The sequence below is a fragment of the Anas platyrhynchos genome, chromosome 2 (genome assembly GCF_047663525.1).
Source record: "Anas platyrhynchos isolate ZD024472 breed Pekin duck chromosome 2, IASCAAS_PekinDuck_T2T, whole genome shotgun sequence".
Classification (NCBI taxonomy): domain Eukaryota; kingdom Metazoa; phylum Chordata; class Aves; order Anseriformes; family Anatidae; genus Anas; species Anas platyrhynchos.
In genome coordinates, this window is record NC_092588.1 from 74,800,118 (window position 1) to 74,825,816 (window position 25,699).

General features: G+C 35.9%; 1 protein-coding gene across 6 annotated transcripts in view; it reads right to left on the reverse strand.

The window, feature by feature from the left end:
- SEMA5A (semaphorin 5A) overlaps nt 1-25,699 on the reverse strand; it is a 329,372-nt gene that overhangs the window by 18,322 nt on the left and 285,351 nt on the right. For all 6 annotated transcript variants that reach the window (XM_072034957.1, XM_027451744.3, XM_072034958.1 and 3 more), the window contains 2 exons: nt 14,751-14,976; nt 6,711-6,929 (listed from right to left, as the gene is read on the reverse strand). In XM_072034957.1, coding sequence (XP_071891058.1) covers nt 6,711-6,929; nt 14,751-14,976 — 445 coding nt within the window. The remainder of the gene's footprint in view (nt 1-6,710; nt 6,930-14,750; nt 14,977-25,699) is intronic.

A 25,699-nucleotide genomic window follows, 5' to 3' on the forward strand; every position in this document is an offset into this window, starting at 1 on the left:
AATGCAGTATTATGCAAGCTCATATCTAACAAAGCCACTGGTTATTTATCTTCAGCGCTGGTAAAATATACTGTGTAATTTTATAACAATTTCAAGAAAAGACATGATATCTTTTATTCAGAACTTGCCCTTATTTTTTTTAAATGTTATCAAATAAAAGCAGAAGCTGTTACCCAGCTATTCATTTCATGAGATATCGAGCCTTTACATTCCCAGTTACTTTTTTTTTTTTTAATTTAAAATAAATCCTTTACTAGCTCAAATGTATAATCAGATGGATTTCCGCTGCTGTACATAGATCTTTACGAAATCGAGTGACAGCCCAAGATTGCACAGACTGATGATAAATTGTCTGCAAACATTCCCTGTGCCTTGTTTAGCGTAACAGAGGCACGGTCCCCAACATTTTCTACATATTTTGTAATGGATTATAGTGAAAATTACCAATGTGCATTTGAAACAGCCATCTGCTGTCTATCCATAGGTGACCAATAACAAAGAGTGATGTGATATCCGAGAACGTAACCATGCTCCACAACCATGGTGGTCATGACTATACCATAAATTTTCAGATGCAAAGGGAGAAGTGGACATAAGAAAAGACAGACAATATAATAGAGAATGTTAAACTCGATCATGGGTGAGCTGGATGGTGCAATTATAATTGTTTTTGTTAGCAACTCTTTACACACATTCTGCCATCCTAAATTTCTAGGCCTTTCATGGACTATCATACATGTAACTACTTTTGTTTGCCCCCAGAAATTTTCCTTCTCAACAACAGAAGATGATAAAACATCACCATGGTTTAATAATATCAAAGAAGTGGATATTTAGTGCTTCAGTTTTTACAAGACATAAATAGAGCTCTGTGGTTTCTTTCATCTTTCTTTAAAGTTGCTTGGCAACACAGCACCATCTGTTTTGTGTGTGTGTGTGTATATATATGTCGTTGTTGTTGTTTTTGTTAGTTTGTTTTTTCCTTTTGTCATGGAGTCCTTATTATTATTTCTGCTTCTTATAGAAAGAAAAATATGAAGTTGCAATGAAAGTATCAGTCACTACAGTTTCTTTACATAACACTTTTGTAGACCTGTTGGACAAAATAAAGTAGTTAAAGAAGTTCCACAACGAAAGATACAAAGAGTCTTTACATTTCCTGACAATTACTGAGGTTGGTCCCTTTTGGAAGGAGGCCTATTCAGCTAGTGGGGTGATCTCAAACAATGTTTTTGTCTTTTGTAGTGAGCAAAAAAAATTTTGCCTACTGACTATGTCACAGTTAATACATATTTATTTATGATAATGAAAAAAAAGCCATGGAGTAAATGATGTTCTAGGGAGAAACAGTACATAGAAATGTGATCTCCTGTGGACATGATGAAAAATCCACACTGATGGACATTTTCCAAGAGATTAGTAAACTGGATATCCTGCTCTGCACATGGATGTTATAAGAAAGAGGAAAGAAGTGTGGGCCCACTGGCCTTTCCTGCTTTCATGAGGACAGAGACAGGATTGCAGGCTTTTTCATATACTGTCTGGTCTCATTTTAAATTTAAATATCCAATAAAATTATTCTTTTTTGTTGTTGTTGTCTTTTTTTTTTTTTTTTTTTTTTTTTTGGTCTATGACATTAGGTTTGTAACTTTTCATATTCATCTTTTTGAAAGTGTAGCAAAAGAGAATAAATAATGCTGAGAAATTTCAGTCTTTTCTATATGCAGGACAGAATATAAATTGAGGGGCAGTAGTCTCTTACATCCACTGAGATGCAGCTGGTGTGTTTCACAGTAGCTGAGTTAAATCTGGAGGCACTGTCTGTTGAGCAGTTTACAGACCTAAGAGCATACTGCTCCCATCCAGGCACACAGGGATCATCCCATTCCACATCACATAGTCTAATGCTTTTTCCTGGTTCTAAAGGGTATGGCTGCATATGTTTTACTGTGGGAAAGAAGTTTTTACATCAAAGCTTGAAAAGGTAAAGTCTTGTTTCTGTGATGTTACGTTCACCTTTTATTCATAAAAGCAGTGCTAGATGAAACAAACAGTCAATTTAGTGTAGTGCAGAAACACAGAGAGGAAACTAATGCTTCTAGGAAGAGCACAACAACAAAACCTAAGGATCAAATTGGATTTAAGTCTGTAGCTGAGACCCTTAAATTAGAAGAGCAATAGATACTTCCAAAAGGCAGCTCAGCTCTCTCTTCACTGGCAACAGAGGAAGCCTAGAGAGAACAATGTCTATGGAGAGATGGACTTCAGCAGCCTCAGAGACAAGATTTATTGACTACAGGATTATTTTTACCATTCCTTTAAATATGCTCCTGTTGCTTTGTGGCCAACTATGTCTGCAAGGAAAAAAATAAGAATAAGAAAGAAAAAAATAATAAAAGCAGTAATGAAGAAAAAAAGCAGCAAGCAATAACTGGCTTTAGGGGATGCATAAACTCCAGAAATGGTATTTCAGGGAGTTTTGTATATCTGAAACTACTGTTAGCACATTTACTGATGAAGGCCTGCAGTTAATTTATTCAGATTTTCTCAAGCAAAACATCATCACTAAACCAAACTAAACCTACTATGACAAAAAAATGAAACTGGAAACTGGTGAAATCTCAAAACATTGGCATGAGGTAGCAGAATTTCAAATCACAAACAGCAACTGTCCGTTTTCACCTCTGATCCACCAGTATGCTCTGAGTAAAAGATGGGATAGAAACTTCCTCAACGAGTTAAAATGGTATTCAGACAGCTATGCTTAAAGCATTAAAGGCACTCTGGTGAAGCATCTCTTTGTGTAAAAGAATAACAGAGAAAGCAACAGGAAACAAAGTAAAATGAAAATGAAGAAAAAAATGTCTTTCCCTACAGTAATAACTGGAGATCTGTAATGTTGTGAATTCCTTATGTTTGTTTATTTCCAGATGCATATCTTTTAGTTAGTAAATTGTGAATTTTTGTAAAAAATGTGAATTTTTGTAAAAAATGTGAATTTTTGTAAATCTGCAGAATTTAGCATTCAAACAATGTTTTTCTTCATCTATTTCTTTTTTGTTATGTAAATATCTCACAAGCTCCCAAGAACAAAAAAATCTTGATATGCTTGACTATAGCTTCCTTTATTTTTATATTGACCACATATCAGTAACTGAAAGAAAACAGAAATGTATTCACAGATTCTTTCTATAGTTATTGGGACTCTTCAGTGCTTGCCAGCTTGACTCTATTCACCACATCTCTGAGACATAAAAAAGGAGATGAGGCACAGAGCCAAAACGGAATTTGTTAGCGCAAGACAGCAGTGCAAATTCTCTTGCTCCTCAAAACAGTTCGGCTGCATGGAAATTGAGTACTATGAATAGGTCCTATCCTACACTAAAATCCTAGATTATTTCTGCAGATTATTTGAGAGACTGCTTGAGAGTTGAAGCCAAAATTGTGTGAAGGATCATTCTAAAACTTGTGCAATGTAGACAAATCATATTTCTGGGTCTGGGTACAATTAACTTCTGGTAAATTTCTGGTACTGGTCAATTTGATATTATATATTCAGCTGTTGAGTACTATGAACAAAAATTAATATGTCCAGTATATCCTATCAATCCACACTTCAGTGGACTATTTACTTTGCTACAAGCTGTGGGAAAAACTTTGCAGTAGTTTCTCTCTCCCCTCAAGAATGATTTAGGAGTAGCTGCTGAAGACAGGTTAAAATTGGTTTCAGTATTTTTTCTTAAAGTTATGGGAACCTGCAGTACATTTAATAATAAATTACTGGCTGTTCATAAGTATATTTAAAATTATGCTGAAAGACATTCAATGAGACTAAAGAGCCTTGTACATTTGATGGTTACTCCATGGACTTTTTAATTGTGTCAGTACTTCAGGGCACAGTATCTTCCAGGATGCCATGAAGCCCAATTTCAATGACTTAGATGCATGAAGTCTACTGACTTTCAGCAAGACTTAGGCACTGTTCAGTATTTTTCTCAATCACTTTTCTTTTTCACTAGTTTATATAGTAAGGGTTTGATCCTGTCTGCAAAATGCAAAATGGGTAGCAAAGCAGAACCTAAGCCAGAGTTAACAGGAATGTTTCTTTATGGCTACCATCCCACTCCTTAGTGTATATATCTGAATATTTCTGAAAGGGTAATGACTGAACTATAAGTAAATAGATCTGTGCCAGCAGGGAACATGTGAAGCAGTCCTTACCCTGAGGAAGCTCAGGTAAACCTTAAAAAGCATCAAATTCTTCATTACATTTTTTATTTCTAGTACTACAGACAGCGCTTTAGTGTTGAGGTCAGAACACAATTCCCTCATATTCCTTTTCCTTTCTGTCTGCACTTCCATTTTCTTACACAGGCAAGAATGAACACTGCAGAGTCCCCCCCCCTCCCCCCCCCCCCTTCTTTTTTTCTCCTCTGTGCCCACAGTGGCAAAAAGGGCCTGACGTATCTATTTCTGCTCAGTTCCTGCACCTCTGTTTATAGCCTACTATAAATGAAGAAGTAATACCATCTACACCTACACCAACCTTTCTCATTAACATCTGCGAGGGCTGTATGATCAAAGCCTAAAGGGACATTTCAGAAACTCACTTAGATAGCGTGGGTAAAAATGACTATATATACCTGTCCTGAATACAAGCACCCAGGAAATAAAAACTACTTGCATAGTGCAAAGGTTAATGAGAAGACTGAAAACTGATCTAACCATGGTTTCTTTTGCTGGCTGCTCTCCCCTGGGCCCTTGCTATGGGATCTGCCAAGTCTGCTGCTGCTAATTGAACATTGAAAGCTACTTTCCTCCTCCTTGGATACTGCAAGAGAATTTCACCAGAAAGTGCTAGCTTGTTGTGCCCAAGTGCCTCCTTCAGAACTTTGCTGGCTTCAGTGGGCTTTTGCCCAGAATGAAGCAGGGAACTGCAACAGAAATTCCTTTTGGATCTGCCCCACCAGCAGGAGAGACGGAGGCTGCCCCTGACCTAGAGTTGCCAAGCAATACTGCTGTTCCCTTTAGGCATAAAAATACATAGAAGTTCATGGTTACTGAGCAGCCATAATGGTCATAGAACTGAAGTTTTGTGGATTATTTGCCAAAGCACATTATTTAGGTTTAATTCAAGAAGGAAATATGTTTTTCAAGAAACTACATACTGCTGAAAGGGAAGTCCTGTCTTTTGGACAGATCTACTGCTTAGTTTCTGGTGCAGAGAATGGACAACAGCTGTCTGAATCTCACCAAGTATAAGGAATGTTACGCAATTGGACAAAATGTTCATACTAAAAAAATAGTATGTGTGTTTACAGAATGCAGTTTTAACTTGTAATCATATACACAAACACACAAATATATATATGTATGTATGTGCATGTATATGTATGTATATTACTATAGTATTTCTTCAGGTTCACATTTGAATGTCAATAGCTCCAAGTACTCGATAATAAAATATGCAGCATGGTTATACATAATTAATATAATTAGAGATGTAGGAAAGCTTATTTCTACATTTACTTATTGATACTGGGAAGAACTGAGACTCTCAAAAATTATCCTTCTTTTATTACTTAATGTACCTTGAATTCTTTTCTCTATTCCAATTTCACTTTCTTTTCTTCATCTGTTCTCAACTACATTCTTCCACTTTCTTTTTCCACAAAGCCTTCTGCAAAGCTCAAAAGCCATTGAATTTGGATGTCTGTTTTATGAAGGGTGAGAGGTGACTAGAACCAAGATGTTTTTTCTTCCTAAATCTCTAAGATACAAAAATGATTTATAACCCAGAGTAGTTTCCTGAAAACATATATTCTACTTGCAATCCTTCTTATAGAATCATAAAACAACTGAGCTCAAGCTTCCAAGAATAATCTAAGGCCTGCTTGAGATACCATCAATTTTGGTGATCAGTCATGAATTTTATTTGCTAGAAGCTCTACACTCAAAAGGTAGCAGATTTAATTCTATCAATCACTGTAATGAAAGTTATATTTTTACTTTAAATAAAGACGAGGGCAGTTTTCTCATAAGGTATTTTTTCTCTTATGAGATTATTTATTAAAGCTGTATTTTTACTCAAAAGTGAAAGATGACATAGCTTTTAATGCTGTTGATGATAAACTTATTGACATCACTTGGAAATCTTACCCAAATCCACTTCAGTGTAACTGGCTGTCACAATTTTACTGGGTATGAACACATTACTGAGAAAGAAAGAAAATATCTCTGTTCTCTCTTCAAGAGAAAAGAAATTCTCTCTTCAAAGAAAGAAATTCTCTCTTCAAGAGATCAGAAACATGATCTCTTGAAAAGGTAACAAAAAAAAAAGGGATTTCCATGTGGTATTTATCCCTTAAACATTCATGTCTGAGATGAGTACTCACCTTAAAGATATTTCTGCAACATAAACTACAATGGGCTTCTCTGCTATAGGCAGTTATCATAAATGTGTATCTTGCAATAGAACATAATCACTGAAATATCTATGTAGACTTTTTGCAAGCTCAACTGGGCTGAGCTAATTTGTTTCCTTGGAAATGAAAACAGCTGGTAGAACAATTATTTGAGCTGTAATTTACTTTAAAAAAATAAAAATAAAACCTAACACAACCACATAAAACAAACAAACAAATAAAAACATGCCATGAAGATGAGTTATATTATTTTCATATACTTCTCTTGTTTCAGTTGACTCTTACCTGGACAAGGCAAAATGTTGCATTCTTGGTACTCTAGAGATGGACCAAGGCAAGGAAGACCACCATACTTGGGCTCAGGATTGCTGCAGACTCGTTTGCGATTCCGGATACCTCTACTGCAGTCACGACTGCACTGAGACCATGGAGACCATGGTGACCAGGCACCATTGATGGTGTGAGCAGAGTACCGTCCAGCACGCAAGAAATCCCCTGATAATCCTAATAAAATAAAGGTTGAAAAAAAAAATACAGAATTAAAACAACATCACATCCTCAAACAAACTTTTCCTCCTCAGATTTACTCCTAGGCTTCTAATAGTAAATATGAGCAGGAGGGAAAGACCCTAACAAGCCAACCTCAGGTTTATCTCAGGAATTTCTTCCATAATAGAAATCTCATAATCACTTGCACAGTGAAGATCAGTGAAGATCTGGATCCGTCTCTTAGGAATTATTGTCACTGTTTTAGAGCAAGAAGCTGGCACAGAAGACAAGACTGAGCTGCCTGTGACCATTCATCAAGCCACTTCTGGTCCTATAGGCGGGATCTGCCCACTTTCTCTATCCAGCCATTTTCCACTACCACTCACTGTACCCAGAGGTTCATGGGTCTCCTCGAAAGCAATGCATTATATTTGTCATAACCATAGTCTTTTCTTTTTTTTTTTTTTGACAGTGTACTGCTGTAGTTCAACAAAGTCTAGTGACACCGCCCTTTAATGAAGAGCAATTTTTTTGCCAGTTTAAAAAACAGTTTTATTCCGCTGAGTCAAGTTTTTTAAAACACATACAGAAATCAGCCTTTTGGAGACACACATGATAGAAAACTTTCTAGTGAAAATAACCATCTGTGAAGTGGAAAAACAACTTTTTTAATAGAGTTTAGTTCTGAGAAAAAGCATTAGATTTAACAGTGATGGAAACTGAAGTGTATTATTTTTCAAAAAAGGAAAAAAACAGAAACTTGTTCATGTCATATGAACTATACGCTTAGATGTAACCCAGGTGAAGTCCTTCTAAATATCCGCAGTTAATTGCTCTGTCTTTGTCACTTACAGGGTTGGTCCTGATTGGAAAGAGACTCTATCAGCTGTAATCAGAACACTGGGCTCACTCTTGACCTGTAGCATTATCTCTAAGCACCAACACCAAAAGCACCTCTGGCATCACTACTGGGATTTCCTACTGTTGCTAAAGCTGTTCACTTTCCCCAGTACTAGCAACACTGGAAATTCAATGCTCGGTGGACTACTAACTTCTGCTTTTATTATAAGCACTTCTTTAATTAGTTGTGTTGAGAGAAAGTCCCATGAATGGTGCTTAAAACAGCAGAGGACATGGCTGCCTGCTTACGCTAGAGCTTCTGTATTGTTAAGTACAGATGAACAGTATCACCAACAGTGGAGAAAACCAGAAAATTGTTTGTAACTTAAACTGCAGAAAAAAAAACACAAAAACAACACACATTTGTTTTGAAGAAAATCTTTTATGCACAGGCACCATGGGAGAGTCAAGTGGAGCTACAGAAGCAGGAGACAGACTGAGGCATGAACTGGAAACAGCTACAGGTAACACAGTCAAGAGAGTGCCTGGCAGGAGTCCTGGACTGAACACCTACTGAACACCTGCTGAATGGTAATCAGCATGGGAGAAGCCCCACTTCTGTGGTGTTCAGAATAAAGACAATTATACCCCATTTCTGCCAGTGCTTATGGCACTATTACGTTCTACCTTTGTAAATTCTGCTTAAAGAGAAGTACGTCTATAATCATCCCAAAAGACGATGCATATTTTTATTCAACACTTGATAAGAACTGGCAGTGTTGGAATGATGATGCAGTGACACAGAAATACATGTAATAAGAAACTGTTGTGATTAGTAAGAAACAGAAGAACAGCAATATAAAAATGACTAAAAATGGGTAAAATCTCTCAGTGATTACAGACGGTAACTATTTCTCTCCTGCTGAGCCAGATTTTACACAAAGATATTAAAAGCAGCATTTCAAGAAACATGACACAGATTCAAATTCAAAATGGGAGGAAGTACACAGAAACAGTGCAGGAATTATGAATACAGGAATATAGGCCCACCTTCCAGTTCTGTAAGAGCCCCTCACTTTTTTTTTTTTTTTTTAAACTTTGTATCATTTTAGTCATCAAAATGTGAAGATTAAGCCCACAGGGACCTGTGAGACCAAAAGAATAGTATTTTTCCAATACCAGGATTTCAAACAAGGGTTTTTTTTTTTTCTTCTTCTTCTTTTTTTTTTTTTCAAGCTATTAAATTAACAGCAGTGCAGACATGGGAAAAGCGTTCTTAATCAGACTAGATTGCCAGTCGTTTTCCTCATAAAACACTTCAGCATGCATCACTTAATACCACTACTAGCATATTCTGAAGACATTTATTCAGGATAAATGTATATTTTTTAGTCCTAAGGAAACTGTGTGACCTTATTTGTCATTATGATATTATACTTCTTGCAATTTAAATTGGGAGATGAGGAGGGAAATCATCTAAGGGAAAATTCTGAGGTAGTTTAGCTCTGAAACACAAGAATATTCTAACAAATCTTTTCAGCATGTAGTTTGGTCTGCCACAAGTGTTCCCATGTGTTTTCTTTTTTAAAAGGCATTAGAATATTTATTACAGGGAACCATCTTTCCACAGTTTTGCCGTAATTTACATAGTGCTCATAGAGGGGCTTTTAGAACTTCTTCTTTCAGCAGAAAGTGCACACAAAAAAATAACATTATGACACTAATGATATTAAAAATAACAAGATCTTTTTACATTCTGGAAATATTAAACTATATATTACTTGACCAACTTTGTAGCCTTCTACAATGAGTTTACTAGGTTCATGGATGAGGAGAAAAGAGTGTATGTTAATTAACTTAAGTAAGGGTTTTCACACTTTTCTCCATAACATCCTCATAGACAAGCCCACAAAGTATGGGCTTAATAAGTTGGCTGAATGGCCAGGCTCAGAGGTTTGTGATCAGTGACACAAAGTTCAGTTGGAGGCAAACCACTGGTGGTATATGCCGGGTGTCAATACCAGGTCCAGTCCTGTTTAATGTCTTCATTAATGACCTAGACGATGGGGTCCTGTTTAATGTCTTCATTAATGACCTAGACGATGGGGCAGAATGCTCCCTCAGCAGTTTCACTAATGATACAAAACTGGAAGGAGTGACTGATATGCTGGATGGTTGCACTGCACCACCACTGGTCGGAGAGGAATCTCATGAAGTTCAGCTAGGAGAAATGAAAGTATTGCATCTGGGGAGGAGAAACCCAATGCATCAGTAAACACTGAGGCTGACCAGTTGGAAAGCAGCTCTGTGGAGAAGGCCCTGGGGGTGCAGCTGACCACGAGCCAACAATGCATCCTTGTGGCAAAGCTTAATGACATAGCTAGAGCTGCATTAGAATGAGCATTGCCAGGTCAAAGGAGGTGGTCCTTCCTATCTACTCTGGAGTGCTGGGCTCAATTCTGGTCTCCCCAGAGACACCTGATTAACTATATTACTCAACTGCTTTATGCCTTAGTTTCAAGGCAGATTTATGCCTCCTGTTTGAATGTAACAGTAAAAACTCAACTAGCCAAGCAGGCTAGGTTAGTAACTATGGGAAAAAAAAATAATAATCTGGAGCCAAAATTCAAGTATCCTGAATAATTTCTAAAGACAGCATGAAATGTTGCTTGAAGTGCAGCAGGAAACAGATAAGCAAAGATTGTTTCAATGTTGTGATTTTCTGAAGATATTCTGCTAGTATCTGAAAACATCATTGAAGCATAAATCTTTTATAACTTCACACCTATATAACTGATAGAAACCTTATAAACCTTAAAATCTTCCATAGTAAAAATGAATGGTAAAATGCAAGGAAAAACAGTAATGCAATGCAAGGGTAACATTTTAAAAGAAAACACTGTGCAGAGGGAGGATATTTATGTCACCATGAGAATTTTACTTTTTGCACCTGTTTTTTTTTCTGTTTAAATATTTGATCCTAAAGTTCCATTAAAGAGTTTTTGTTTGTCAGTCAAACTTGAATTTGATGTTAATTTCAGTTCTAACTTTCACGGTTGTTTTTGTTCTTAACACAAAACACCATGGCTTAGCTTTGCTAAAGCAGTGTAAGAGATAACATCTCAACATGTACTCCTCCTGACTACAGTACACTGTAGATTATCAGCACCTGTTTTATTCTAAATTCTAAATGTAGTATAGACAGGTAACACTAGGATTTAAGTAATATAGAAGACACTGCAGCCAAAAAACAAACAAACAAACAAACAAACAGTCATTAAGAGAGAATTAAAAACTGCCTTCAAAAATAATAATTTTGTTAAGTCTGGCATAGAGAAAGCAGTCACAACTGGGAATTTAAGCTCAGGATTCCAAATATGTTTTTCTCCTTTGAAGAACTTGTGTGTTTTCCTCAGATTTTCTTTTTCCTCTCGCCTTCTCAAAACAAAACCAAACAAGCAAAAACCAACAACAGAAAAAAAATAAAATAGAAGACCCTTTCAAACTGTTTGACTGAAATACTGAAATTAGAAGGGCCTTCTTATTTGTTTTGTGAAGGTATGTTGAAGGTATTTGGGAAGCCAACTTCACCTTACTATGGCCAGGTCAAAGTCAAGAGTCACCATGGAAACAAAGTAGTACCTCCAGAAGGTGACTTCTGCCCCTTATATCATGTGCTTATGTTCAGATGGATCCCTTGTTCTTAATGCTTATGTTTTCAATACAATTCATAGTGCTTATATATATATAAAAAAAATAATGCACAGAGTAAATTATTATGTTTAACTTAAATATTTAACATGCTTCATGAGCACACAATGAAGCATATAGTGATGTAATTTTTGGACTGTTTTAATGCTGGATTGTATAGACAATCCAGCATTAAGCTGTGCAGATATGTACAAAATCTCTCTTGGTTTATTTGGAATACCTGCCTGTCCCCTGTGTGAGCACCATATGAAAAGCCAAAGGCAGAGAATAAAAGGTTCATTTCTTTCCTCTTAATCAAACCTGTCTGTAAAGCATGAATACTGTGTGCAAATGCTACTATTTGGTTCATTTAGACAGAAGTCTTACCACATGCAGGAGGAGTCCAGTATTTTCCTGGCAAGAATTTCTACCTCTAAGCTCACGCTCCAAAGAAAGTTTGCTTTGCTTTTTGTCTGACTGTGAAACATGATTCTGTTTAATGCGGTATGACTACAGTTACACAGTGGGAGATTATAGACAATGAGAAAATTTCTAGCTAATGGCTCTCTTCTACAAAGAACAGAGAACTGATATTTGCAGAACAAAACTTTGGTAATAAGGTATGACTAGCATGCTGTACCGGTACTAATATTTTTACAAAAGCCAGCAAATTGGTGCAGTTCAACATGGAGATAACAGAAAGAATGCTTTACAGTATCCAGGATCTGGTCAGGTAGAAGTAAGTTATGATGTTTCCTTGCTATTTAGCCAGAAACAGTGAAAGTGTCTGCCAAAATTCATAGTTTCCCATTCTCTTGGGTTTCTTCTTCTGTTCCAAAAGCTATAGACACAGTACAGGACTCTTATTCACATATTTTCTATCTGTGAAATCAAGGAGCAGTAGAGGCATGGTGTCTTGACCCAAACACTAACCTGGGAGCAGGAAAATGCTCCTGGATCCTGCACTTTATAGGCAGTAAATAAGTTTCATCACATCAGCAAGTAATACTATTCCCTCTCTTGAGTTATGAGGGCACTCACTAGGAAGAATGGAGATGTATGCTAGTTTCTGCTTTGTTGACTGCTCAATATTAAGTATTTAAATATTCAGCAGTATTGACATTAATCAGCACAGATGCTTCTCTCTGAAGAACACTTCAATTACTGTGCAACAGGGTTGCTCCCTGTCATGTTTTTGTCTGTGATAGAGTTAATTTTCTTCATTGAGGCTTATATGATGCTGTGTTTTGGATTTTTGATGAAAAAAAAAAAACATTGTTCGACGGGTGATTTCCAAATGAAGCAAAGCAGCAGCTGCAGCAAGATGTGGCAAATAAGCTGTAACGTCAGTACATTCAGGAATCTGATGTTCAGAACTGAAGTTTTATCTTCAAGCTAATCAGACAAAGAATGCCCTTGACTCCACACACTTGGTCTCTTGCACTCTGCCTGAAGGCCATACTTAACAAAACACAGGCACTGATATTTCTGACTTTGTTTTTTAGGAAAAGGACACCTTATGCCCCCAGCTCCAGGAGAGCATTTATGATCATAACGAGAGAACTGAGGAAAGTGTCTCCATGCTTAATTTTCCTATAACAATATGATCTAGGACAAGCTGGCTCTTCATCTGTTTTGTCCTACTAACCTGCTCTTTAGGTAGTGAGTTGGCTTGAGTATATTCCATTCTTAAAGGCTGACATCTCAGCCTATACAGCCTATCTATAGGCCTATAGAGCCTATCTATAATCTTCTGTAGATGTAATTCTAGTTCTTGTGATAATTCTCCTAATTCTGTATCATCTGGTAGAAAAAATAAAGTTCTCCTTCTCATTTAATCTCATGAAAATTTTAAAAGTTTCATAAATGTCAAACTCCTGGAGGACAGCAAAGATCAGCATCAGCACCCAAAAGTCTCATTTACTATAAGAATCATACATCAACCAAGTAGACCAAAATCTTTGCAAAATGCTAGTTTGAAACTTAATTTAGATGAAAAAGGAGAATAGAATCACTTGTTGCAAAAGTTGTTCCATGCCAAAACCTGTCTTGCTATCCAGACACAGAAAATAAAAATTGGAGACTAGATTGGCTGAAATGGATGTGACATAAATTATGCAACTAAGTTTTATCTGGAGTTCCATGCCTTTGTTTTATTAGTTCATGCAGTCATTATTATGTTTTGTTTTGTTTTTAATTTACTAACATCCTGCCCTCTTTAGAGTCACAAATGTCACATGAATCAATGTCTTTAACAGGATGAAAGGCAGGGAAATTCTTAATACTGATTTTCATAATGTTTTTTGTCTGAAAAAAATAAAATAAATTTGTAAAGCCCACAGACTCAGCAACATTTCTTTCTTTGTGGCCTTTGATAAGTCAAATGTCTTTAGTTGCAATTTTTTTTTCAGCTGACCTGGCTGTTGTAAAAATAAAAAAAGCTATATAAGTAGAAAGCAGGTGCATACATATTAAACTATAATAACTAAATATCAATATTTTCTTCTACCACTATAATACTTAAATACTAATTATATTATATAATACTTAAAATGTAATAAAGGACAGACATTTAATTAAATATATTAATAAACGTATAGCGACTGTCTGAAGTTCTGTTCTTATATGTATACACACACACACACACATTTATTCAAAAACTATGTGTGGCTGCTAGGTAAAGAGTAAAATTCAGAAATAAAACAGTTCCAATCTAAAGTCATCTAGAGTTGAAAAGAGTTTTGCAGGAATTCAGTTTGCCATCTTAGATATAAACAGCACTCAAACTGCTGGCAATAGAATAACATAAACTTTTATAACTGAAATTATCCACTTCATAAATTCCTTATTTAGTTAAACACCTGCATGAATCTGACACATTACTTCAGCATTAGTGAGTGAATAGTTCTTCTCAGCATCAATACTATACATTCTAGCTAAATATTTATCAAATGCATTATATATTGCACAAACCCTATCACAGAAAAATGTCAAGACAGTATAAGGAAGTGAGACAATACTCCAATAACTAGGATGCCCTGTAATTGCCCACAGATTGCTGCAAAATATTAAACAAACTGGTAAATCTCATAGCTAGCAGTAAAAGAAACCTGATTAGTCTGAATGATGAAGATACATCTGGAGGAAATATAAGCCAGATTCCCTACTGTGATCACTATGTCCTCCTTTTCATTATCAATTCTGTTACGCAAAACACCAGCCAACAAAAACTTCCATATGATGAAAATGGAATTGCTGACACTTCAGTAGCATGAGGCATTGTGCAGCCACACTATCTTTGCTTACCATCTGTCGAGCACCCACTGGTGCCATCACTGGAACAATAACGCATTTCAATCCTTTGCCTTCCCACCTCTAGCAAATTTGGGTCAGGCAAGCGTGCTTTGCAGGTATATCGGAATCGTTGTTCATAGTGGCCACCATTGTCTGAAATATTGACTGGAGTCCAAGGTGTCCAAGGAGTTGTCTTTTTTAACTCTGGACAGGCATTGGTGTTACAAGGCTGATATTCCTGAAAGAAAATGGTCATAGTGATTACAATCATTAGACACGACTTTAAAAAAAATAAGCTCAAAGCAGACAAACAAAAGTCAACCAATAATAATAAATATATTTTTCCATTGTTTCCAATGGCAGTGATCACCAATAAACTTTTAATGCTAATCTCAAAGTGAAAGTGTTTTATTCTGCTTTTATGCAAACACCGTATTACACTAATAGAAGCTATAATATACTAGTACAAATTAGATCTATAAGATACATATACGATCTTTTTGACATGTAAAAAAAAGTAAGCAGAAAACTATGAGTTTCCTTTATAAAGTAATATCCCCAAATAAGGTATAGCTAAATATTTTAAAGCTTTAAATTACAAGGAATTCTGATAAACTTCAAATTAAAAAACAAAATAATTTATTGGTAAAATCTAGTGACATATAAATAAGCAAACCACTGTACATGTTGTGTATAATATGATTTATGAGAGGAAAATGGACAAAAAATATCTTCCATCTGGCTACCTGTGGTGCATATTACCCACAATGCCCAGCACCGCTAAACCTATCAGAAGAAGCAAATTCCATGTAGGCTGATTCACACCAAAGGAAACAGACTACACATAAGAAACAAACACAGAATTGCCAATTTTCTTATTAGACAAATGGATCAAAAGACAATATATTTCTTCTGAGAAGTACCATCAAAATCTATAGGTCCCACCATTCACCTACCAGATCACAACATGCATCTGATGCAATGCAAACGTTTTGTAAATTATATGGATGAAATTAAACATCTATTAAATGTCAGAACAAGTTTACATTGACAAATTATTAAAGATAAAAAGAAATAGGCACCAATAGAACAACAATTTTAAAACAATTTCACTACCTGTGACCTCTTAGAGAGCTCCTCAGATGAGGGTACCTGTTGAAAAGGAGCCTAGGAGCTTAGTAATTCCACTAGATACTATAAACTACAGACACACTAGAAATAATAGTTATATGACATACTATAATAATCTCCTTCTTCAGTAACCCCAGCTGATTCTACCATGTTCCACCAGGCAATTGATTACCTGCTCCTCTCCTTCAATGGAGATAACAGCCTTTTTATCTCAGACTTTATTTAGTCTGCTATCTCTTCTGGTATTAAATAGTCTAACTTATAAGCACATCTAATTAGTCTGAAAGTAATTGCTCTCAACCTGTATTTTGGTTTAAATTCTATGTTGCTATTCCAGATCTGAAACAAAGTTGTTCGCCTGAAAGCTTTTCTAATTTTTCTATCTATTGCAGTTGGAGTAAGAATGACTCCCCAGAAACTCCCACTCCATTAACACGGCAAGGCCCTGGAGAACCCAGATCTGTGTTTAAGAGTCATACAGTATGAGGCAAGAAGGACTTTTATTTTGTGGCAAACTTCCTGGTTTCATAATTTTGTATTATTTCAGGCAAGAAAGAGATCTTAGATTTTCCAAAGCTATTAAATTTCTAATAGATACTCTATCTTATGCTGGGTTTCAGCTGGACTACTTTTGTTCACTCCTCAAGGCTGTACAAAGTCCCTTTCCAGTTTAAAATCTGGCAATCACTATATTAGTGACCACATTCAGGAAACATCTATGAAAGAGGATCCCCTCAAAGTGCAGAGGACTGTATTAACCTTTTCAAAATCTGAGTTTCAGCCTTGACTTGTTTCTTGATCAGAAGACAGCAAAGAACAAGCAAACTCTCTCACTCTGCATATAGCAGGGGAAATGACTCCTTTATGCAACTGTTTAACTCACATTTTGCTGTATCACATATGTTTTATGTAATGTTTTATTTAATGTAAAGACTGAGAACAAAACATGTGTGACTGCTTTCCTCACAGCACATGAACTGTTAAAAAGAACTCATAAAATTAACAGATCCCAGGAACAGCCAGAAGCACCCAGCTTGCCATCCCAGCGGCTTATTCACCTGTAATATGCAGTCCTCTCCATCAGCTGGGTTACGGTTCATCTTTCAAGCAAGAGTAACTTTCCTTTTTTATTATTTTTTCTCTCTCTCTTTTTTTAAAAGATGTCTAGCACTGACAACTCTATCACCTCCTTTTACACTATTTAGTAATCCTCAGAACTAGCAAATTTCAAATTAATTCAAGGCTGCATTTTCCCCTTAATTTAATTTTTCAGTCACCGAATTTTGTTGTGCCTTTATCAACAATATTGACCTTGTCCTGTACCTACAAATATATTTTTCATGCTGAAGCAGTCATAAATAATGGTAAACTAAACTGAAATTTTTAAAACTTTGCATTTTAAAATTGATCTGCAGGTCCTGTGAATTCTTATATTCCCTTTTGACATACCTCTTTATGTTTCTTAAGACTGGACAAAATTTGAATTGTCACTCCAGAAGCAGTCTTATCTTTACATCACACACATGGAATCATGACATTGTTCTACTGGACAGTCTGACTTTAATACATACATTATTACATTAGTACTTTTTCCTTTAATAGCACTGCACAAAGAGCTTAAGTAGACCCAATTATCTCTGATAACCTGTTGTTTTCTACATCATAGCTTTACAACTTCATATAGCTTCCTATCCCAAATAAAAGGATGGTGTTTGGCAATATTAAGATATGTTTTATTAGCTTCTGCAATTGTCTACCATATTATTTACTACCTCAGGAATCTATGCCATGATCAAACTTCACAGAAGATGTCTTATATCACTGTCTAGACTGTTGATAAAAATGTTAAGTGCTATTGACCCAAGAACTGATTCCAGGCAGACCCTGCTAAAAACATCCCCAGTCATTTATATCTGTCCATTAACACCACATTTTTCAATTTGTCAGTGAGCCAGTTCTTATTCCATTTAACGTTTGCCATGGAGCTCAGTTTTTCATATCAAAGATTTTCCTGTTGTGAAGGCAAATGCCTTGGAAAAATTCAATATCAATCCGGAAGAAGTGTTGTATTATGTACAAATACCTCAAAATTCAAACTTTTTATCTAGTAGTATATAAGCAAGAATAGTTCAATCAGTAAAGTAGATTCTACAAGGTTAGTTTCAGCACAGTTATTTCAAAGTGGTATAAAAGTTTCAGTTCCTTGTTTGCTCTTGATTTTTGTATTTTTCAATCAAAAATAAAGTTGCTAGAAATGGGAAGTGTTTCTGACGGGGATATGGTGTAGACAGGTGAAAGTCATGAAAAACAGTGTGAGACTTATGCAATTAACCCATTCTCAATTAAAAATAAGCAAAGGAGGAAGCAGTTAATTTAGTGGCAATGTTCTGAATATTGCTGCTAATACACCATTTGAATAATCTCTTAATGCCATCTGAATAATCTCTTTTTAAAAAAAAATTCAAGCATATTACTGTCTCTTAGACTTTTAGCCCTAGTTCAAATTTGTTTTTATCAATTTCCTTAGGAAACTATGCTAGAATCTAACCTGTATTTGAACTAAAATTCTTCATATATATATATATATATGATTAGATAATATGTTCTATTTCAATTTACATTGCACATACTATGGAGAGAATTATCTCCTTACAGACTCTTATGTCTTCAGTGTATACAGCAGGTTGAATACACTTCTTTTGTTCTTATTTGTGTTTTTCTTTCTCATCTGTTGATGTGAGAGACAAGGCAGTTAAATCAACATTAACAGCCCATTCAAATATACTTGGCCCAACAGTTACGTTTTATGATTTACTTTTTACATATAGTATTCTTAAATATTATTTTGGAATCACTGAGCAGTCTACTGGTTAAAAATACTTATAAATTGTTTGCTCTTTGTTCCATCCTGCCACGCTTCGGTTTGTCTGGACCAAAATATTTAGTTAATTTTTTCAGAAGATAAAACACCAATGCAAAATAATGTTACTGATTTATAAATTGAATAGTCTAGTGTTTCATATGGAACAAGATATGGCAGCAAGATATAAGAACCTGAGTATCTCAGCCTTCTCCCAAGCTTTGAGCTTGTAACAGTAATATGCAGTTAAAGGAAAGGACAGCTCTCTCATGCAATCAAAACAAAGGTCAAAATGAATGTAACAGCATTATAAAACTCTAGAGAAAACCTGTTTCTCTTTATAGGGATCCTTGTTTACACATCAAAACACACGTTTCCCAAAGGACCAATATACCCTTCCCCTCTTCAAGAACCAAAAGATATCACTGCATTTACCTTGCAGTGGCTAAAAAATATGTTTAGGAGAATCACTAACTGAATTTGAAAAAGGGAATGTTTCATTTATTTTTATTAAACGTCTTATCCCTTTAGAAAGCATTTCCAAACTAAAACAAACAAAAGACAGAAAACCCTCTATCTTTTTAGGGTTTAAAAAGCCCTGTTCTTAAAACAAATACCATTAGATATACCTTATTTTATTGTCATTTTTCTATTATAGTACTATTTGAAAAGCATGACCTAAAAGAACACCCAAACCACATCAAATCTGTCGTTAAAGTTGTTAGGCAAAACATCTTCTACACTGTAAACTTCACAGCTGTACTTAAAAAATAAAAACCTAAAAGACTTTTAAGATCTCCATTGTGTTTTCATCACACAAAGAGCAATCTATATCCTAGTTTATAGGCAGTATTTTAGCTTCAGTTGACATCAATGGGGAAAGTTCTATTGATCTCAGTGGAGACAGGGCTTCAGAGACTGTCGCTGCACACAGAAGCAATCCTGTAGTGCTGTACAGTAAGGGTAGGTAAGCTGTGTTCATAAAGGATTTTTAAAAATATTTTGATGGATAGAGGGAGGAAAAACATTTTACCCTACGCAAAGGGAACATGCTTCTTTTGAAGTGAATGAATTTCTTTTTTGGATGCAAACACTGACTGAGCACAACCTTTTGTTTTTATTTTGTATACTTTAAACAAAACAAATGAAAAACAAAACAAAACAAAAAAACCCACAGTTGATAAAAAGGGAAACTTAAAGGGAATTAAAAGCTGAATTTGTAACCATTTTCCCTGGAGGAGTTCAGGTCTAGCTGGGCAGGTCATCAGATTGTGAGAGTTCAGCACTCACATTCTGCCTATACTTTATTTAGCTAAGAAAAGTTCCTGCAATCTTCATCTTGCCTCATAAAACAATTAAGCTTTGTACAAAGAATTGAAGTACTTATGTTATAAATATCGAATTATGGAGTGAAGAAAGTCACCACTTTCCCCTTTTTCTATTACTTTTTTTTTTTTTTTGTCAAATGAGTTAAGTTTTTATGAAGGAAATTAAAAAAAAAAAAAAGATCAATCAATCATGAGTAACTTAACTGAATATCTCAAAGGGGTAAAGGCTGGTGGGAGCACCTTCAGCTCCACAGCAGCCACAGAACTGCCCAGTGGCATTGAGAAAGTGACATTTTTATTTTTAAGTGGTGCTGCTTGGATGCTCACATTCATATTGGCACCTGAGAACCAGTTAGGGTGATAAAAGTTCGTTTCATACATTATGTATATTACATTCCTAATAGTGTAACAGTCCATTTTAAAGCATGATATTTGTAATTAACTCATATTCAAAATGAAACTAGAAATGTCTAATGAAGAAGTGGTTCTTTATTCCGACACAGATTTCAAGACAATATAGAAAGAGTTTATTAATAAGATGTTGATTTGGATTCTTCCAAACCTAACACATTTATGGACCTGCACCACGGTTGACCACCAAATGCACCAAGGAAATCAGGTTGTTATAATTATTATGTGATACAGGACAGGATAATTTTATTTTATTTTATTTTTTTATAAATAACCAAACACATCAAGAACTTATACGTATTTTTGCACACTGCTAGTAGAAAAATGAAAAGTAAAACCACAGTAAATCCAGAGCAACAAGTCTGCCTGCTGACAGCTTAGTTTGTACCAATCCTTCAAGCGTCCCTGGTGCAATCCCATCGCAACTACTGAAGGAGCCCACTTCTAAATGCTGTGTGCAGCACAGCCTGTTAACACAGTACCTTTCCTCTCCTCTCCACACCCATTTAACACTTGCATGGTCAGACTATGAACACTCTGGAGCAGAAGACGTTTTGGACTGCCTCTTTTCTAGCCTTTGGATGATGGGATACTGGTTCATCATTAAAGCATTCAGGTACCAAAACAACCATAATGCTATAATGCTTTGGAAGCTAGATTCTTGCTATAGCAGACAACCAATTTTCAGTCCAACAGTTTCAAACCCCTCAGTGAATTGCAAGTCAACACATGGGGACTGCAACCATGCTGTGCTTCCCCAACTGCTAAGGCAGGAAACGGCTCCAAGCTGTGATCACAATGGTAACTAAGAAATGTAAACAAGATGAAAAAAATAATAATCCATTCTCAGTGCTGATATCTTCTCAATATCTTAAAGCCAGTCAAAAATCTGGCTAGTGGAATTTACTGTCAGTTTTCAAACTAAGACTGAAGTGTATTTAAAATGTAATGTGTTTCATTGCAATTCATTGGAAGTTTGGTTACAGCTGTGTCATCTGGTACTTGCAAGCAAGTATTGAGTATTGAATATTCAGAATTCTATGTCTTGAGCAGGCTGAAACTACAAACTTTTGAATGTGTTTGAAGTCTACAAAGGGAACCAGAATTCTATCCCTGGTCAGCCTGTTCCTTTGTAGTACAGGGTAACACGGAATTCCAGGCTTCTCTTACAAAGTTAGCCATCGGTTCTCCTTGGATGAAGAGTACTTTCTACATTTTGCCCACAATGATATAATCCTCCCATAAATTACTCTGTTCCTTTCATTGTTGGGGCACTGAAGATACTGAAAGCATTGCTAACCATTACGAGACAAGCAATGCCTCTAAAAATGTATGGCCTAAACGGAAAACTCTTCCTCTCATTCCTTCTTCTCTTCTACTCTACCTGTGGTCTATGAAATGCCTCACAACTTGGATAAGCTGTGCAACATGCTCTGAAGGACTGTATATTCAGCTACACCAAGGAACATGGAAAAGAGTTTTCCCTTGACTGATTTAAAAATAAAAAAAAATGTATTTTCATTATTCTACCTCATTCAAGCACTTACGTTCTTTTCTGTATTTGTGTACACTACTAATTTTAAGCATCACATTTAAGCAGCTTTGTCAGTTATGTACTTACTAGGAACTTGCCACTAATTAAGAATCAATGATACCAAATTGCCATCCTAAACACTGGTAAATAATTGTTGAGGCCTTTAAAATCATTGTATTGGCTTAAAAGTACCGGGGGCAGGAAGCTGGTACATCTAGTAAAAGAAGGTGATTAAGTTAAAACATTACTGATACTGAGAGAGTGTCCCATCCTTCCACTGAGGATTATTCTTTTGCACAACAGTTATTCATTAGGGGATTGGTGTCCAGGGTTCATGTGCTCTAGTTAAGAGTCAGAAGTCTGATCGCAAGTCCCCCTTTATCTGGGGCTTGGCAAGCTGTATCATGACCACAGATTGCTGTGTGCCTCCTGTTCTAGCAGCTCTGCTGTGGGATGGAAACCTCTGGAAGAGGGGATTAGAAGATGGGGACAAGATCATCTAAACCTGCTAAACTTCAGTAAGCCTGGAGGTGTCTGTAAAAGAACTAAGGGCTCAGCTATTTTTGCCCTGCATGTTGTGTGGTGTCATTTAGACTGCTGCAAAGCCTGCACAAAGGAAATAAAATATATTACTGAGTTGATGAAAACAGAACACTCAGGACAGCAAATAATGAAGGCTGTAAAGCTGAAGGGATTGTCCACCTATAAATGACTGCATGGATTTACTGAAACTGATTCAAAAGTGATTTCAGTTAAGCAGGCAATGTATTGCCATGTAGTGAAGGTCTCAACCGCAGCAAGTAAGACACGACCTCCAAATATGAGTGACAACATGAAAAGTAGATGGTGAAATATAAATATAATTAAAGGCAAATTATGTGTAACTTACACATGAATCAAAATTATTTTTTCAGCATTTATATCGGAACTTAAAACTAGTGTGTAAACACCAGCTTTGAAACCTATATTTCTACACTGAATTATGAAGAGAGGGAATTTCAGCTTTACCTTTAAAATTAAGAAGGGCAAAATTTGAAAGTACAATTTTGAAAGGCAAAGTACAAAATCTGAAAGTACAGTTTTGAAAGGCAAAATTTGAACGTACAATTTGAAAATATCAGTGAAAGGAACATAGCTACCTGCAAGCTGTGATTTTTCTTACCTGATGACTCAGTACTTCACCAGTGGGGAAAAGGGGGTTCTTCAAAATTCCTTTTGGGGGGGTATGCTCAGCTTATTGTAACCAATTGATTTGCTGCAGCTTAGTGCATTACCAACTCAGCTGGATCATGCTAATGATCTGTGCATGTGGCTTTAGCTATTACAAATGCAGAAGAAGGTGGATTAAGTCAGACAGATAAGGGGTGATTTACTCTGCTGTAATAACTCAATTGTTTGCAATTAGCTCCACATACTCTTACTGAGAAGCTTAACTTTTTCACATAGGCCCTACAATTCCTGACAAAAATTGCTCTTAAATTGCTGAAATAGTTATTATTAACTATTAAACCTAAAAATGCATCTTTTTTTAATAGCTGGAAAGCATGGCTATCCAAGTATTTATTAACTGAGAGTAAGAACATTAGAAGATAATCCAACAGTCAAAAAGGCACAAAAAGGCTGTCAACTCCTCAATTATAGAGACTGCTGTTTTGTAAAGTCTGCAAATCTGCTCCCTCATACAAATTACCTTGATTTCTATTCTACAGCATAGCTTTTCCTTCCTGTAGGCTTCTAAAAATAATGAGAGCTTGAAAAGGAGACCCCCTCAACAGCAATTTAAATTATTAAACGTGGAAGCAAATCTAGGACTTCAATATAGTTTTGACAGATAACGCTGGAGTTGCTTCACTTTGTGACTTACAAAGAATTGGGCCCTTAGATTTCTGATTCTTAGGTTCAGCTGTTAGTAACTAGTCATTGTGCCTTTTCCTGAATTTAGTAATGGGAAAAGTCTGCAAACAAATTTTGGCTTGCTTTGTTTGCTACCATAGAGCAGTGACTCTACAGGTTGCTAAAGCAATGTGTAATTGTGAAACAAGAGGAGGAGAAAAAAGGAGAAGCTGCATAGCCTGTAATCATGGGATTGAGGATAAGGCAGCAGGGTGGTACTCCTGTGGACAGAAATGGCTCCTGTCTTTCATGAGTCAGTTTCAAATTAAGCACAATGATAGTAGTTCTAGAAATGTATGTGCTGAGGACACATTTACTTCCATAATATTCTGACCTGGAAAACCAAGTGGGTGAAAAGCCAGCCAATGAATAATGTAGAAAAAGAAAACTATTATTACTATTTTAGATCCAGCCATAGAGCACATTTTATGAGATTGTTTTTTGTTTGTTCATAGCTATTTATTATATGATCAGTGCAGCCTTATATAAAGTTAGTGCTTATATGAACCTGTGGGTGATCATTATTCTGATTTCCTGCAATTATACAATCTTCTAGGGTCAGCTGAACTTTCACATTTTAAGCTGAGGGCAAAAATGAAACTACCAGTCATTGATATATCAAAACAGAGCTGGAAGTATGAAATTATTAACTGCTTGTGAATTCATTTAGAGAACCAGTACTCAACTGCAGCTTGTCTTTTTTTTTTTCTCTCTCTTTTAAAGATTTATGAGCTGTGCTTTGTACAAAAATGGAACCAAAATTTGAGAGAGCCGATGTTGGAAAGAGATGAAGTCTGGCTTTGCTCTGAAAATCTGATTACTTTAATATTCTTACTGTGTTTTTCATTCTAAAGAATGATTTAAATGGTATACAAATCACTGGGGAAAAATAAAATCCTGTAATGTCACCACTCCTGAGATAACACTGTAAATGTTAGAGCAGCTGTTAAATGACAAATGCCATGAACTTTGACTCAGACTTGCCAGTACGGACCCAGGAGCTGCAGTAAAAAACAGAACTGCTTGTTCAAATGCATTAAGCTGTGCAATTATTTAAATTCACCAAAATCAGATTTAGTCACACAAGTGAGAGACATTCAAAGATTGTGATCATCTATACCTTCTGATAAAGGCAGCAGAAAATGTATGTGTTGTACTTCTGAAAGCAAAGCTACTTAGAACGTAATCTGAATATGGATTTGGAATCCTGATGAAGGCATCATTTTGGCAAAATATGGCTACCAGATAGCTGTCCAGAACTGGATGGACTGTTGTCTCCAGAAACTCCAAATATTTGGATCTGCTAGGAGGCAAGTCAAATGAATCTGAATGTGAACATCCACATCTTCATAGCTCAGAGGCCACATTGGTCTTCTGTAAATGAGTGAAAGGGAAAAACACAAATACAACCTGCACATCGTTCTTTCAAGCAATTTTTTTTATTTTTCTAAATGGTGATGGAATGGACAGCACCTGTGGAAAATGGGTATAGCAAGTAGGTTAAAAAAAAAAAAAAAAAAAAAAAAGCTATAAACCTCATTTTCAGGCCTTGACCCAAACACACTGAAGCGAGCAGTAGTATAACTGAACTTGAAGTGCACTTAAGTGCAATTTAATACTTTATCACACCACAGACATCTGCCTTTCCCCGGGGCAGAAGCTACAGCAGAACTGACAGAAGTGATGTGTGTCCACACCTCGATCATTGCTGCTACAGTTGAATGTATAAGCATAAAACTATCTTCACTCATAGCTCGTAATCACTTGGACCAGGAAGCACTGCAACTGAGATGCACATGCATTT